Genomic DNA, 12,790 nt, shown 5'->3' on the forward strand with positions numbered 1-12,790 from the left:
GATAGCTGAGTTAAAAAAAAAACAAAATTATGCAGAGTGATAATAAAATTGACCCCAAACTACATAATGATTATTGCATTCACAGAACTGGTTTACTTACCATAATCATCCAATAATATGTTTTCAGGCTTCAAATCTCTGGAAAAAAAATGAAACAAATACATAAAAGGTTACACACCAAACAATCAATCAAAGTATTCGCAGCGCAAACAGGCCATTTGACCCAAAAGATCCATGTCAGTTTTTTTATGTTCGACAACAATCTTTTCCCAATAGTTCCACTGTCATTTCATTTTATTCCTTTCTGCTCATGTGCAATTCCTCCTTAAAGACATTAAAATTCTGAATTTTGACTGGTTCAGGGCTCAGGTAAAAACAAGGACTGCAGACGCTGGAAACCAGAGTCTAGATCAGAGTGGTGCTAGAAAAGCACAGCAGGTCAGGCAGCATCCGAGGAGCAGGAAAATCGATGTTTCGGGCAAAAGCCCTTCATCAGGAATAGAGGCAGGGTGCCTGCAGACTCTGGAGGCACCCTGCCTCTATTCCTGATGAATGGCTTTTGCCCAAAACGTCGATTTTCCTGGTCCTCGGATGCTGCCTGACCTGCTGTGCTTTTCCAGCACCACTCTGATCTGGTTCAGGGCTCAGTCGCCCATTTACATTCTACCATCATTCAACCCATTTGTGTGCCTTCAGATTTACCTGGTTTGTAAATCTCCAGAATTTTCTGGTCAATTTATATGGAGCCACCATTTGCTCTGCAGAATGGCATCACAACCTCCCTACTATTTTTAAAGATTTGCTCATGAGGAACATAAAACTCATTGCACAAAAATAGGAATTAATAATTGCTCTTTTGTTGATGTGACAAATGGTAATGTACTCTCTCTGGCCCAGAAATGAAAAGAATTGAACTGAGTCACAGTCTACAATATTGTTTAGAGCTTTAAGATCTTACTTTGCTTCTTGGTCTCATAATCCAATCTTTATTGTTGTCTTTATTTGGTTTTGCTGACCTTAGTTATTTCTTGGTTTAATTATTAATTCCCATTGTTCAAGGACTATTAAATTGATTGAAGTTAGTTCACACTTTCAGCAAGTTACACTGTAATTCTTGGTGTTAATGGTTCCAAACAATGTTGCACACCAAAACACACCCTGCTCCAGCTAAGTTTAGCTCCATGTATCAGTACGTATTTAACAAAACTGCTGTGTTGACTTGATTTGATTCACAATTACATTGCTATCAACTCAAGTTTATACAATGGATGTGTTTCAAAATGTACCTTTAACACAAAGTAACACAAAACAGAGAGATCAACACCTCAGCACAAAAATATGCCTACATGATTTGGTGGCACATGAAGAAAAACTCAAATAAGAATTGATTTACGTGGGATGGCAGTTTTATCTCCTTTTCACAATATCTTAAAAAAAATGACAGCTGGTGTTTGAGACAAAATAATAAACAAGTTACTACCGTGGGAAAGTATGGAAAGCAGTTTTGTGTTAGCGACTAAGTAGATGTTTGAGACAGTTTGATTTTTGTTCAAAAGGGGACAGATCCAATAAACAGGGAGTGATCAAGGTGTGTCTTGCTGTTCATTGCTGGATCTGGAAAACTCAGATAGAGGGGAACAGTTGTCAAAAGATATAAAGTTTTAACTTGACAAGATGAAAGAGGAGAAAGTGAGGACTGCAGATGCTAGAGATCAGAGTCAGAAAATGTGGTGCTGGAAAAGCACAGCCGGTCAGACAGCAGCCAAGAAACAAGAGAGTTGACATTTCGAGCAGAAGCTCTTCATGAACAGCTTATGATCAAAACGACGACTCTCCTGCTTCTTGGATGCTGCCTGACCGGCTGTGCTTTTCCAGCACCACACTTTTTGACTCTGAAGGAGAAGAAAGAATCCAACTGAACGCTGAGAGCGACTTTGGGAATACTCCTGTCAAGCACGTGCCCAAAACTTTGCACAAAATATTTTGTAACCGTTGTCCTGAATTTGAGAAGATCTTGCTATTGTAGAGAAAATGACATGGAGACCTGAACTCAGAAGTTTGGCTCACTAAGCTGCCACCATCTTAGCCAGGGGAGAAACGATTGAGGGCATATTCCAATTTTGCACACCTGTGGTCCAGGTTGACAACTGAAGCTGCATCAGTCAGATCTGATTTTTGCTACAGAGATATCTAGAACACAACTTATGCACTTTAGAAAAGATCTAAACTCACTGGATTTCCTTCACTGGATACTCTTTTGAACATGTAAGGTACCCTCCTGGATGGAGCCCTGGGAGACCTTTGGAAAAGGTCATGTGCCATTGGGATTGTTAAAAGTAGATATAAATATACATGCAAAGTGGATAACTCATTGGAAAAGGCAAGCTTGTTGGAGACATAAGGAGAGCTATCAAAAGGAGATCGTCAAGGCATCTAAAGCCCTTGCCATCTAAATATTTGAAAAAAACTGTCTGCAGTGTTTAAAAAAAGATCACTGTTTGCAATTTTACTCAAATTGTTAACATAAGCCCGACAGCTATCATTATAGGCGAAAGTGAGGATTGCAGATGCTGGAGATTAGAGTCGAGTGTGTGGAGTTGGAAAAGCACAGCAGGTCAGGCAGCATCCGAGGAGCAGGAAAATCAACATTTCAGGCAAAAGCCCTTCATTCAGAAGGGCTGAAGGACTTTTGCCTGAAATGTTAATTATCCTGTTCCTCGGATACTGTCTGACCTGCAGTGCTTTTCCAGCACCACACTCTCGACAGCTATCATTATAGGATTAGCACAGCATGACCAATTTAGCCACCTTTCATTATCATCACAATAAGAAACCTGCCACTTCACAATTTGACTGACAGCTCCAAGCAGTCATCAGGGTTTTGAGACTCTAAAGCCAAATGCTTGTTTTCATAAGAGATTAAAGCAAATTAATTGTAGTAAATGAGTTTTTAATTAATTAGCATTCCATTTTTAAATATAAAATCAACAACAGATTGTTAAGAAATGTAATTAATCTCAGTGTCCTACTCATGGTGGACACAGGGTGAGTTGGCATGGTGGGTAACAGCATGAGTCTTCAGGGGCTAAGAGCTACGAGGTGGGTAAACAGACACAAGTTGTCACAGAAAGTATGAGGCGTCACTAAGGTTGGGTAAAGGGGCATGAGTATGCAATGGGTAGGCTATGGGGTGTGTGGGTACAAGGGGTGAGGGCCATTTTCTGTTTGATTCATATCTTCAACAAAGTGCTTGAGCACCGAGGTCAGCCTTTTGCCAAGCCCACACTTGCACACACTGAATTTTTTCTGAGGATCAACCACCACGACTTTCATTTTCACCCAGCCCCAGGATGAAAATCCAAACCTCCATGGCCCATTTTCTAGGTTGGGTTTGTAGGCCCAGGAATAATCTGGAGTGAGAGCTCTCGACAAGGGAGTCAAAGTTCAGACTGTCTTGTTTAGGTTCGCCAGTGAATGCTAAACTTCCCTTTTTTCTAGTTTATCATTTTTTTTGCCTGTTAATTACATTTTGATCTATTTTGACTTTAATTTGGTTTGGCTACAGGGAATGCCCTATAAACTGAGTCCTTGTCCAGTGGTTGATTTCAGTTAGTCATTCGAGAAACTCAAAAAAAACTTCGCAAAAGTTGTCAATCGCTATGGGGATCGTTAACAGTACCAAGCTATCCCATTTGAAGAAATATTTTCGCAAGTACACAAAGCAGTCTGCTTGTGCACCTTTTCATTTGAAAGATGACATACCCTTCACACTGCCTTGGTGATAATGGCTGGTGCTGACTCCAAAAGTGAAGGTGTTAAGAGCTAAAGAGATATTTTTGCTTTCTGTTTGATCAGCCTATTCTCTGTATCACGTTGACTATGTGCCACAATTCTGTTATTATCTGAGGGCAAAACTATGTGTTTGATCACCAGCTGGTACATTTCTCTTCCTTCATAATTCACCAAGTACTTGCTGTTTCCATGCACAGATTTTTCACACATCCAATCACTAAATAATGCACTAGTTCTGGAACAAGCTGCAATAAATGGATATCTGTTTGATATATTATTCTTTCATGTTTTTTAGGGCACTGAGCTGTTTTTGGTCCCCACCTAATATAGTTTTAGAAAAAATACGTTAAATAGCACTAGAGCGCTCATAATCACTGCTGCAAAGGCACAACAAGTCGAAGTTTCATGTTGCATGACACGGAGTGAATGCACATGGAAAGTTTCTGTTGGAGATTTTCCATGTGCTCCTAACACATGCCGCTCTGATAAAGAAGTTCACTCATGCACGACTGTTGGGAATGACTTCAAAGCTACATGTCCCAGGTGACAGTGCTAATGTAGTCAGTATTTCAGTGATCAGTTTAAAATACCGGTGAAATAAATATTTCCAGCCCTGGCAAAGTATTGTTTTTATAAAAGACTTTTGTTCTGTGCTTTCTGCCCTCCAAACCAAAATCACACTGACCAGACATTGGGAGCCCAAAGAAAGGGGAAGCCTGCCCATCACACTTGCTGCAGATTGTGTAAAGGAGATGAACTTATTCTGAAATGTAACTTGTCTGAGATTGCAGAATGCCTTGTACTTGAGCTTTGATGGAGGAGAAGCTCCATGTGAATGACCTGAGATACAAATTAAAAGGAAAATACCAATTTATGCAACTGGAGTTTTAAAAATAATGATGCAAGTACCCATTGTCTCTGCTCTGAGTGGAAAGGTACAGTTTTTGAGTTCTTTTCTCAAACATCTTGTGTTATTGATCTTTGATTTTTATTTTGAACGAGGTTTTGGAAGTGGTGCTTTGCACTAGATTAGTTTTTCATTATCCCAGTCTTTGAAGTAACGTTTCTCAAGACTTCCTCATAGTATATACATACATCAATCTCTATTTAAGAAGGTTACCTTATAACCCACTCTTATTTTGTCAATGTTATTCTGTCACTATCAGATTCTTTCCTACATCCCTATGAAAAAGCACCTTGAGTCTCCTCTATGCCCTTTGGCAGTTCCACTTATTCACTATGTACTGTGGAGCCTGTCAGTCTGTACCATGTACTTTAAGGCACTTTCACAATGAATTTGCAACTTTCAAATTGCTTGGTGACTCAGAGATTCAATGGTTGAGTTTTGAGTTATCTACATTTTAGATTAAACAAAAAATTGCAGCTCACCATTCAGTGTGTCAGGCCTAGAGTTGAAACTATTGTGAATTCGAACATGTATTTACACTCCAAGGTCAGCAATGCGGGAAGGGAGCTCCTGCTCTTCAATGGAACAGAATTGACAGTCTATTCTGGACGGGACTAATGAGACCCCTGGAGAGGGTACTCTCCACTGCAAGCGTTTGACACTTATAACACCAGTCTGATGTCAAACAGGTTCAGGAGGTCCCCAAATTAAATGTGTTGTGCGTGCAAACTTTCCCAATAGGTTTAAATTCAGTAGTGGCAAGCAGAGTACTGTGCACGCAAAAAAAGCAAAGATGACTGAGTACTCTCCTAGCAACAGGAATTTAAATTGGAGCCAGACAGCTTAAAGGTAGTGCCAGGTTGGAACAGGCACTGCAGTGATCAGTCTCAGATCAGGAGCTGCAGTATCAATTTATCCTAACTTTATGAAAACCACCTGTTGAGTTAGATTTGTTACTTCCACCACTAAAGGAAGGCTAATGCTTTCACCAGTCTGTTGGCGTTTGTCTGGAAATAATACATTGCAAAAAGAAATGGACAGATTTCAATGAAACTTGCTAGATAGGTAGGGTAAGGCTCAAAGACGAAGTGATTATCTTGGGAGAACTGTATTCTTAATGTTTTGTTTAAAAACAAACAAATTTGTTCACATTGGGAGGTGGGACAAAATAACTCTGTTAATATAATGTTGCGGGTTGTTTTAGAATTGTGAGCATCATCTCCACTACTGTGCTGAAACTGTCACAGCTGTCAAAAGGTTTTCAGTGCAAGTTGTTGGGGTTGACGAGTCTGAAGTCTCTTGAGTGAGACAGAAGCTGATTAATGGAAAGAAGTATCAAGCAGACAAGGACAAGCCACCTAATTACAACAATGTTGAGTTAACAGCATGGGGCAGAAGTATCTGCTCTACTAAGTGCCGTCTTAGTTATTTTGGTTTCCATATGTTTTGGTATCACAGTGGGCCATATTACAAAGATGTTTTAAAACGTGTGTGGACAAAGCATAAGTTAATTGATAATGACACCCAGATATGGTTGAGCTTCTCATACGTGCATAGCTTTAGTTAGCTGTACTCTACTATTGCTGTGAATGGTTGGTGCGGATTGGGAATTTCAGGTGTCGAGTTTGAAAGATCAATACCACGCTGATGTTTAACCCATGAAATTTACTTCTGGCTGGGACGAACTAGTATGTGGCTTTATAATTGACCGATTGTGTTACAGTGACCTGTGCCACTGTCTCTGGCTGTTTGCTGTTATTTCCAAGAATAGAGATCAGAACTTGAAAGAGATCCCTCATTGTTATAATCTGATAGATACTGGCAATATGCCTAGCCCACTGCAAGTGGGTTCATTAGAAAACATAGCTCTCTAAAAAGCTGCAATGAAAAGAGAAAAAAAAAATATTCAAAGGGTTTTATTTCAGAGAATAATGCTGTGGTCAGTTAGATAATAATTGAAGGTTAAATTTGCAAGTATGTAGCATAGATCCCCTCAAACATACAGATTTAGAGGTCTTGATAGACAAAAATTGGCAATCTGTGTATAGTAGAGCAAGTGTGAGATGATGAAAGATTTGTTTTGTCCAGTTGCGATCTAGTGAGGCACAGTTTAACAACAATCTACCTGCTTGGGTAAATGACTTCTGACAACATGACAAGAAGGCAGGTTTTCTCGGAGCCAGTTGTAACAGAGTTCTTTAAAAACAAACTCTCTCATTTAAATCTCGTGCTCTGCTTATTCAGGCTGATAGTTTGAACGATGTTGGTAGAGTCAATGAGCACTCTTCATTTTCAGGTCACTGATTCTCTTCACTTGTAGTCCTGAACTTAGAGTTGCAATCTGAATGAACTCAGCCACAGCAAGGAATTAAGTAATCCAATCATTTACTGCCTTGGAGAGATTCACCAACGGCTGCTGCAAATGCACAGAAGCTCCCGATGCATCTTAAAAACATTCAGGAAGCATGTCAATGTTTCAGAGATAACTCTTCATAAAAGGTTAGCACTTGAAGTTGGCAACTTCAAAATATATCTCAACTGGGATTTTCAGGTGTCCATGGATTCAAACGGGAGTGAGCACGCTCTGAAAGTATCACTCTCAACTGGTATGTCAGTTTTCTGACATTGCTCGGAGGTGCTGTAATTTACCATCTGAGAAGGGCAATTAAAGACTTGTAAAGTTCTTTCATGAGCTTGTTACCATGTAAGGGAGGGCAAGATGATGATTTACAAGTTGTAAATCATCAAACCTGCGCAGCCTGGTGCACAGCAGTTGGGTTCAGTGTGGGCAGAAATTAAAGGGCTTTTACATGTTGAAAAAAGTTGAGACTGGTGGAATTGTGCTCCATTTGTTCACTTGTGTGTACATTGTGGTTACTGGCCCCATGATGCTTTGCCTCTCCTCAGCAAGGCAGAGAGTGGCAGGCTTCATCATGGCTGCCACCTACATTTGTTGTGTTCACTTTGCAGGCAGTTCCTGCCTCCCGGTAACAATCAGAGTCCCAGTTGGGCACCAAGATTCATTCCAGTCCAATTAGAAGTATTTACATTTGAGGATGCATTGTGTGAGTAATGCTGCTCAGAGTTCAGCCTTGGAAATTAATTGGGTTAAGGTTCCCAGCTCTGTACATCCAGATGCTCAAGTATCATCTGTATATTTAAAGCAACTACCAGTTTTTGACTCCAATAACTGGTGAACAATCATACATTAATTTAACAAATTGGATTTGCTATCGAGAGTTCACAGTCACCATCCAGCTGACATTGAATAACATAAACAATACATTCCAACACAGAACAATTATTTTTGAAACAATAAAGAGGGGCAGAAATATTTCCTTAAACAGGTATCTCATTGTAGCTTAGAAGCAGCAAGAGACCCCAGACAAGGAATGCCCTGCAATGTGGAACATGTGGAGCTCCTCTCACCTGTAAACAATGTTTTCCTTATGGAGATCCCCCAGGCCACAACAGATCTCAGCTGCATAAAATACAGCACGCTCTTCTTCAAACCCTGGGTTTCCCATGTTATAGATGTGGAACTTCAAGTCACCCCCATTCATTAAAGTCAGAACTAAGCACAGTGCGTCCTTTGTTTCATAAGCATAAGCTAAATTAACCTACAAACACAGCAAACAGAAAAGTAGGTAATTAAACAATACCCACGAGTAGTTACAAAGCAAAATCTAGTCAGGCGAGTGCAGATGGCATCATAAAAAGTCAGTAAAGCTTGAGTGGTTTATGGCATGATCTGAATTCCAGCTATTAATATTCATAAAAACATGACAGTTTTAAGTTAAGGGATAGAATTTCCCCCAGTTCTAGTGAAAAGGCAAGGTGAGTAGAACACTTTAATTCATGTGGGATTTTTGTTTCCCATATTTGATCATCTAAACTTTCCATGCCTCCTGAAAGCTTTTCTTTTGGCTGCGGGTGGGTCCTGTGTCAAGAGTTGACTTATTTATATCGTCGCAGTGTTTTTGTTTATGAATATTAAAAGGATAAATCTGCTCTATAGTAAAAACTTATGTAGGTGACTCCACCCTCTTTACGAGGCAATAACCCAACCTTTGTAAGTTGCCAATCCCAGGTGGCAGAGCCATTGTAAAGAACCACAGGTTGAAGTGCAATCACAGCCACACATCAGTATCCCACCATTCAGTGACATACCATGACACCATCTACATAGAGTCGGTGGAAAATTCCAGGCTGGATACACAATGGTTATGTTCATGCGCCATTTCTGATCAGATCACATGCAGTATTTAATTCAATATTTGATTGTTATTTTGTTTTACTGTCCCTGTGTATCTCAAATTTTGTGCTCATTCTGCAGCGCGCTCAAACATTTTCAGAGCAAAGAAGACAGACACCTGAATTAAGCAGCAACACCAGGCTCTTAAATCAGACAAAAAAAATTAGGAAGTGGTCTGAAATTGCATATTGCATTGATTAAGAAAATCTAGACCAGCTTGCTAAATTTATTATATTTTTCCCTCTTCTATGACAAATTGTCTTCTATGCTCTGAAAGCATCATTTCCTTGTGGGTGTGGGTGTATGGCTCCACAGCATCTGTTGCTCTTTATAAGAACTGGGAGGAGGAGTAGGCATTTCAGTCTCTCAAACCTGCTCCATCATTTAATACGATCATGGCTGATCTCATCTCAGCCTCAACTCCAATTTTCTTCCCGCTCTCCATAATCTTTTAACCCGTTACCAATTGAAAATCTGTCTCTCTTTTCCTTCACTTTACTCAATGCGTTGGCATCCACTGCAGTATGGGATAGTAAATTCGACATATTCATGACACTTAGAGAGAAGTAATTTCTCATGTCTCTCTAGACTCTCACTCAAAGGGGCACAGTGTAAACTTCGCTGGTAATTTTTCAACCATGAAGATGGCCGTTGCTGAGTTTGAGCCGATTTTTGTCTGTAGTAGGTGACGTTTCCTGAATCCCCAGGAACCAACTGGCTACTTAATCAATGGGAAGGTACAGGATGAGAGCCCCATTGTCTTCCTGCTTAACTTCAGAAGAGCAACCTTCCTGCACTGGCCAACTAAGGGCTACTTGGAAGGCACATTGCAACACCAAGTTGGCATTTGACCAGAGGTGGGAGGAGTCGGGTCATAATACATGGGCATTCCCTGGCAGCCTCTTTCTTAATTTGTGGTGGGGCCCTCCTGATCAGGCTCCTCTGTGGCCCATGGAGGGCCTGACAGTGGCAAATGCCACCCCTACTAAAAGTCGTCTGCCCCTTCAGCCTTTGCTAACAAGGAGCAGGAACCTTACTCATTTGTCCCCAGTAATCTTCAGTGGCCCCAGCAAGTCCATCCACTTCAGTTAACTTCAGTTTGCATGCATTGCCCCTGGTCTTGTTTCTCCTTCAGTCCCAGTAGTGGCCACCTCCTCTGGTAGTGCTGCTGGGACTGAAAAGCTTCCAGCTATCTGATTGGCTTGTCATTCATGGAGATAGGATAGAACCCCCCCAAAGATCTTGGGACATTGGTGTTAGGGAGGTCACTGACTGATTAGGACTTTATCCTGTTAAGGTCCAGAGAAATTTGCATGGGGTGGGAGGTTTTGCAGGGGGTTGCTGGGAGGGGGGAGGTAGTGGCCATTAGTCTTCTGGCTAAGATAGCAGGCATCATCTAACTTATTATTTCCAGCCCAATTTTTCCCTTTAAAGCTAAGCAGTACAACAATCGGGAGTGGGATCCTTAAGCAACCGTTCCTCTATAACCCCCAACTGAAGACCATCTTAGCTATCCTGCTATTCTGGGTGAATGCGAACTGAGTACAAGCAAGATTCAGAGTTGTGACACCAATCATATGTTAGCTAGCATCTACTTAAAGTGCAGAATGATAGAAGTAGCTCTTAGGGCGTGTCTGCAGAATCTAAACCTCATGCACTGCAAACAGAACTCGAGTCTTATATAACATACAGATGTTATATTTAAATATTAAGCATTTTATTGGAGTGTCAACACTACCACAGACTTGAATGTGGAAAAATCTGCTCAAAATGTTTCACATGAAAAAAAAGAGTATTGTATGCAGTTTTCATTCTATTTTCTTAAAGCCGTACCCAGATGCAGAAATATGTTGGAGGCTGAACTAAGAAAAGCATGTAGGATACTGTCAAACAATGTCACAGCTGTGATTAGTCAACTGATTGAACAAGGGTTTTGCTCATTCCTCAATCACGAGAAATCAGTTTATTCGATGAAGCAGGCCACCGCAGAAATGCTACTTTTATTCTTTCTGAAATACCAGAAAATATTCTCAAATTTAGCACTGATTGAAATCACTGCAATGCATATTTCTACAAACACTACTTCTCCACTTTAATAATTATTTGTTAGAAATTAATTTTTTAAAAAACGTGATGGAAGCTTTTACCTACAAAGCCAACCTAGCCTTTCACTTCAGTTGCCTATTAAACTGGCCTGTAGGTCCACTATTTTCAGCCTTTATTTTGGAAATCCAGTACTTTTTTGTAATCTTATAGCATCAAGCTGACCAATTGGTTTAAAAAGACCATACATTTATGTTTGTGTGTCCAGCTACACAGATGAGTCACTGCAAACAAATATTCAGTAGAAAGCCAATGGCAAATGAGAAAAAGACTAAACAGATTAACAGAAATCTAACTAAATTCAAATTACAACCATTAGCTTCTCCCTGCATGAAATGATGTGTACAGTTCCCAACATATTCACTATTTCAAAGAAAGAATCTAAAGGATGATTCGTCAATTAAGTTAAAATCCACCAAAATATTAAGACAGCAAATAGTATCGTTTCTGCATATGTTGCATTGTTTACTTAGTGCTGTTGAAGATTAAACATGCTTAGCATAATCTCAAAACAGAGTGGTGGACAAAATTATACCTTTCTAATTGTGTTGTATGAGGCACAAAACAAGGACGTAATAAACAGAACATTCAACACTCAAAGGCAAATCGGTTCGGATTCTGAATATCGTTCAAGGTGGACTGTACACACCTGTCAACATATCACATGGTAATGATACTCAAATACTTACTACAAATCTACTGTTTACTTTTTCTAAAATCTGCTTTTCATTTAAAGCCATCGCCTCTCCTTTTCGTTTCTTTATTCGCTTTTTCTCTAACTTCTTACAAGCATACATTTTCCCTGTGGCTCGCACTTGACAAGCACAGACCTATATTGAAGCAGACAGAACAATTAGTTCTATACATTCACCTGTATTTAGAACAATAAAAATGTTAAGGCCTTCAAAGACATATAACCTCTAAACCTGGATTAATAGTTCAGCAGGTTGCATGGATGATGAAATTGCATATATGTTTTAGAATTTTGACTGAGGCCACTAAAATATTAGTTAAAACATTTTGGAAGTCATTTAAAAACATAAACGTAATTTCAAAGAAGGCATTTTTCTTGCACTTAATTTGAATTCAAGAAGGAAGAAAATACTTGAGCAGAAAAGCGCTGCCAAGATATCTTACCTCACCAAAGCCACCTTTTCCCAGTACTCGATATTGCCGAAATGTGTTTTTCGTCACAGCTTGTCTGAAAGAAAAATACAACCTGAGCAAAAAACGCACATCTTTGCTTTTGGGATGGATGAGTGGAGAAACAATTTAGTAGCAGATAAGTTCTAACATTGGCTCAAAGATACTAGAAATTCTCCATCTCCATTTTCTTAAGCACTTCAACATGCTCCTCTTTGGGCCTCATTTGTTTTTCAATAGGATTAATTTAAGTAATATTATATAGAACATATTCACCCATTGATAATTTTTTTTTGCCATCCAATTGTTAATAAGAAATATGCTTTATGGCTGACAGTATTACCTCAAAGACTGAAGTATCTTTGTAGCTTTTTTTTAAAAGAAAGAAGTGCAGTTGCAAGTCCTCTGGCCTGTGATTCAAACTTCCCGTCAGCGGGAATAGCCCACTGGAGCTCTGGGGTAGCTACATTCTACAAGGGCAGCATGGTGACTCAGTGGTTAGCACTACTGCCTCACAGTGCCAGGGACCCAGGTGTGACCCTCGGGTGACTGTCTGTGTGGAGTTTGCAGATGCTCTGCGTGAGTTTCCT

At 39.9% G+C, this 12,790-nt stretch overlaps 1 protein-coding gene across 5 annotated transcripts in view; it reads right to left on the minus strand.

Moving 5' to 3' along the window:
* Window positions 1–12,790, minus strand: part of LOC122561187 (G protein-coupled receptor kinase 5-like) — a 231,184-nt gene that overhangs the window by 24,012 nt on the left and 194,382 nt on the right. For all 5 annotated transcript variants that reach the window (XM_043712718.1, XM_043712717.1, XM_043712719.1 and 2 more), the window contains 4 exons: window positions 12,195–12,258; window positions 11,747–11,887; window positions 8,129–8,319; window positions 101–138 (listed from right to left, as the gene is read on the minus strand). In XM_043712718.1, coding sequence (XP_043568653.1) covers window positions 101–138; window positions 8,129–8,319; window positions 11,747–11,887; window positions 12,195–12,258 — 434 coding nt within the window. The remainder of the gene's footprint in view (window positions 1–100; window positions 139–8,128; window positions 8,320–11,746; window positions 11,888–12,194; window positions 12,259–12,790) is intronic.

This window comes from Chiloscyllium plagiosum, chromosome 22 (assembly GCF_004010195.1).
Source record: "Chiloscyllium plagiosum isolate BGI_BamShark_2017 chromosome 22, ASM401019v2, whole genome shotgun sequence".
In the NCBI taxonomy this organism is placed as follows: domain Eukaryota; kingdom Metazoa; phylum Chordata; class Chondrichthyes; order Orectolobiformes; family Hemiscylliidae; genus Chiloscyllium; species Chiloscyllium plagiosum.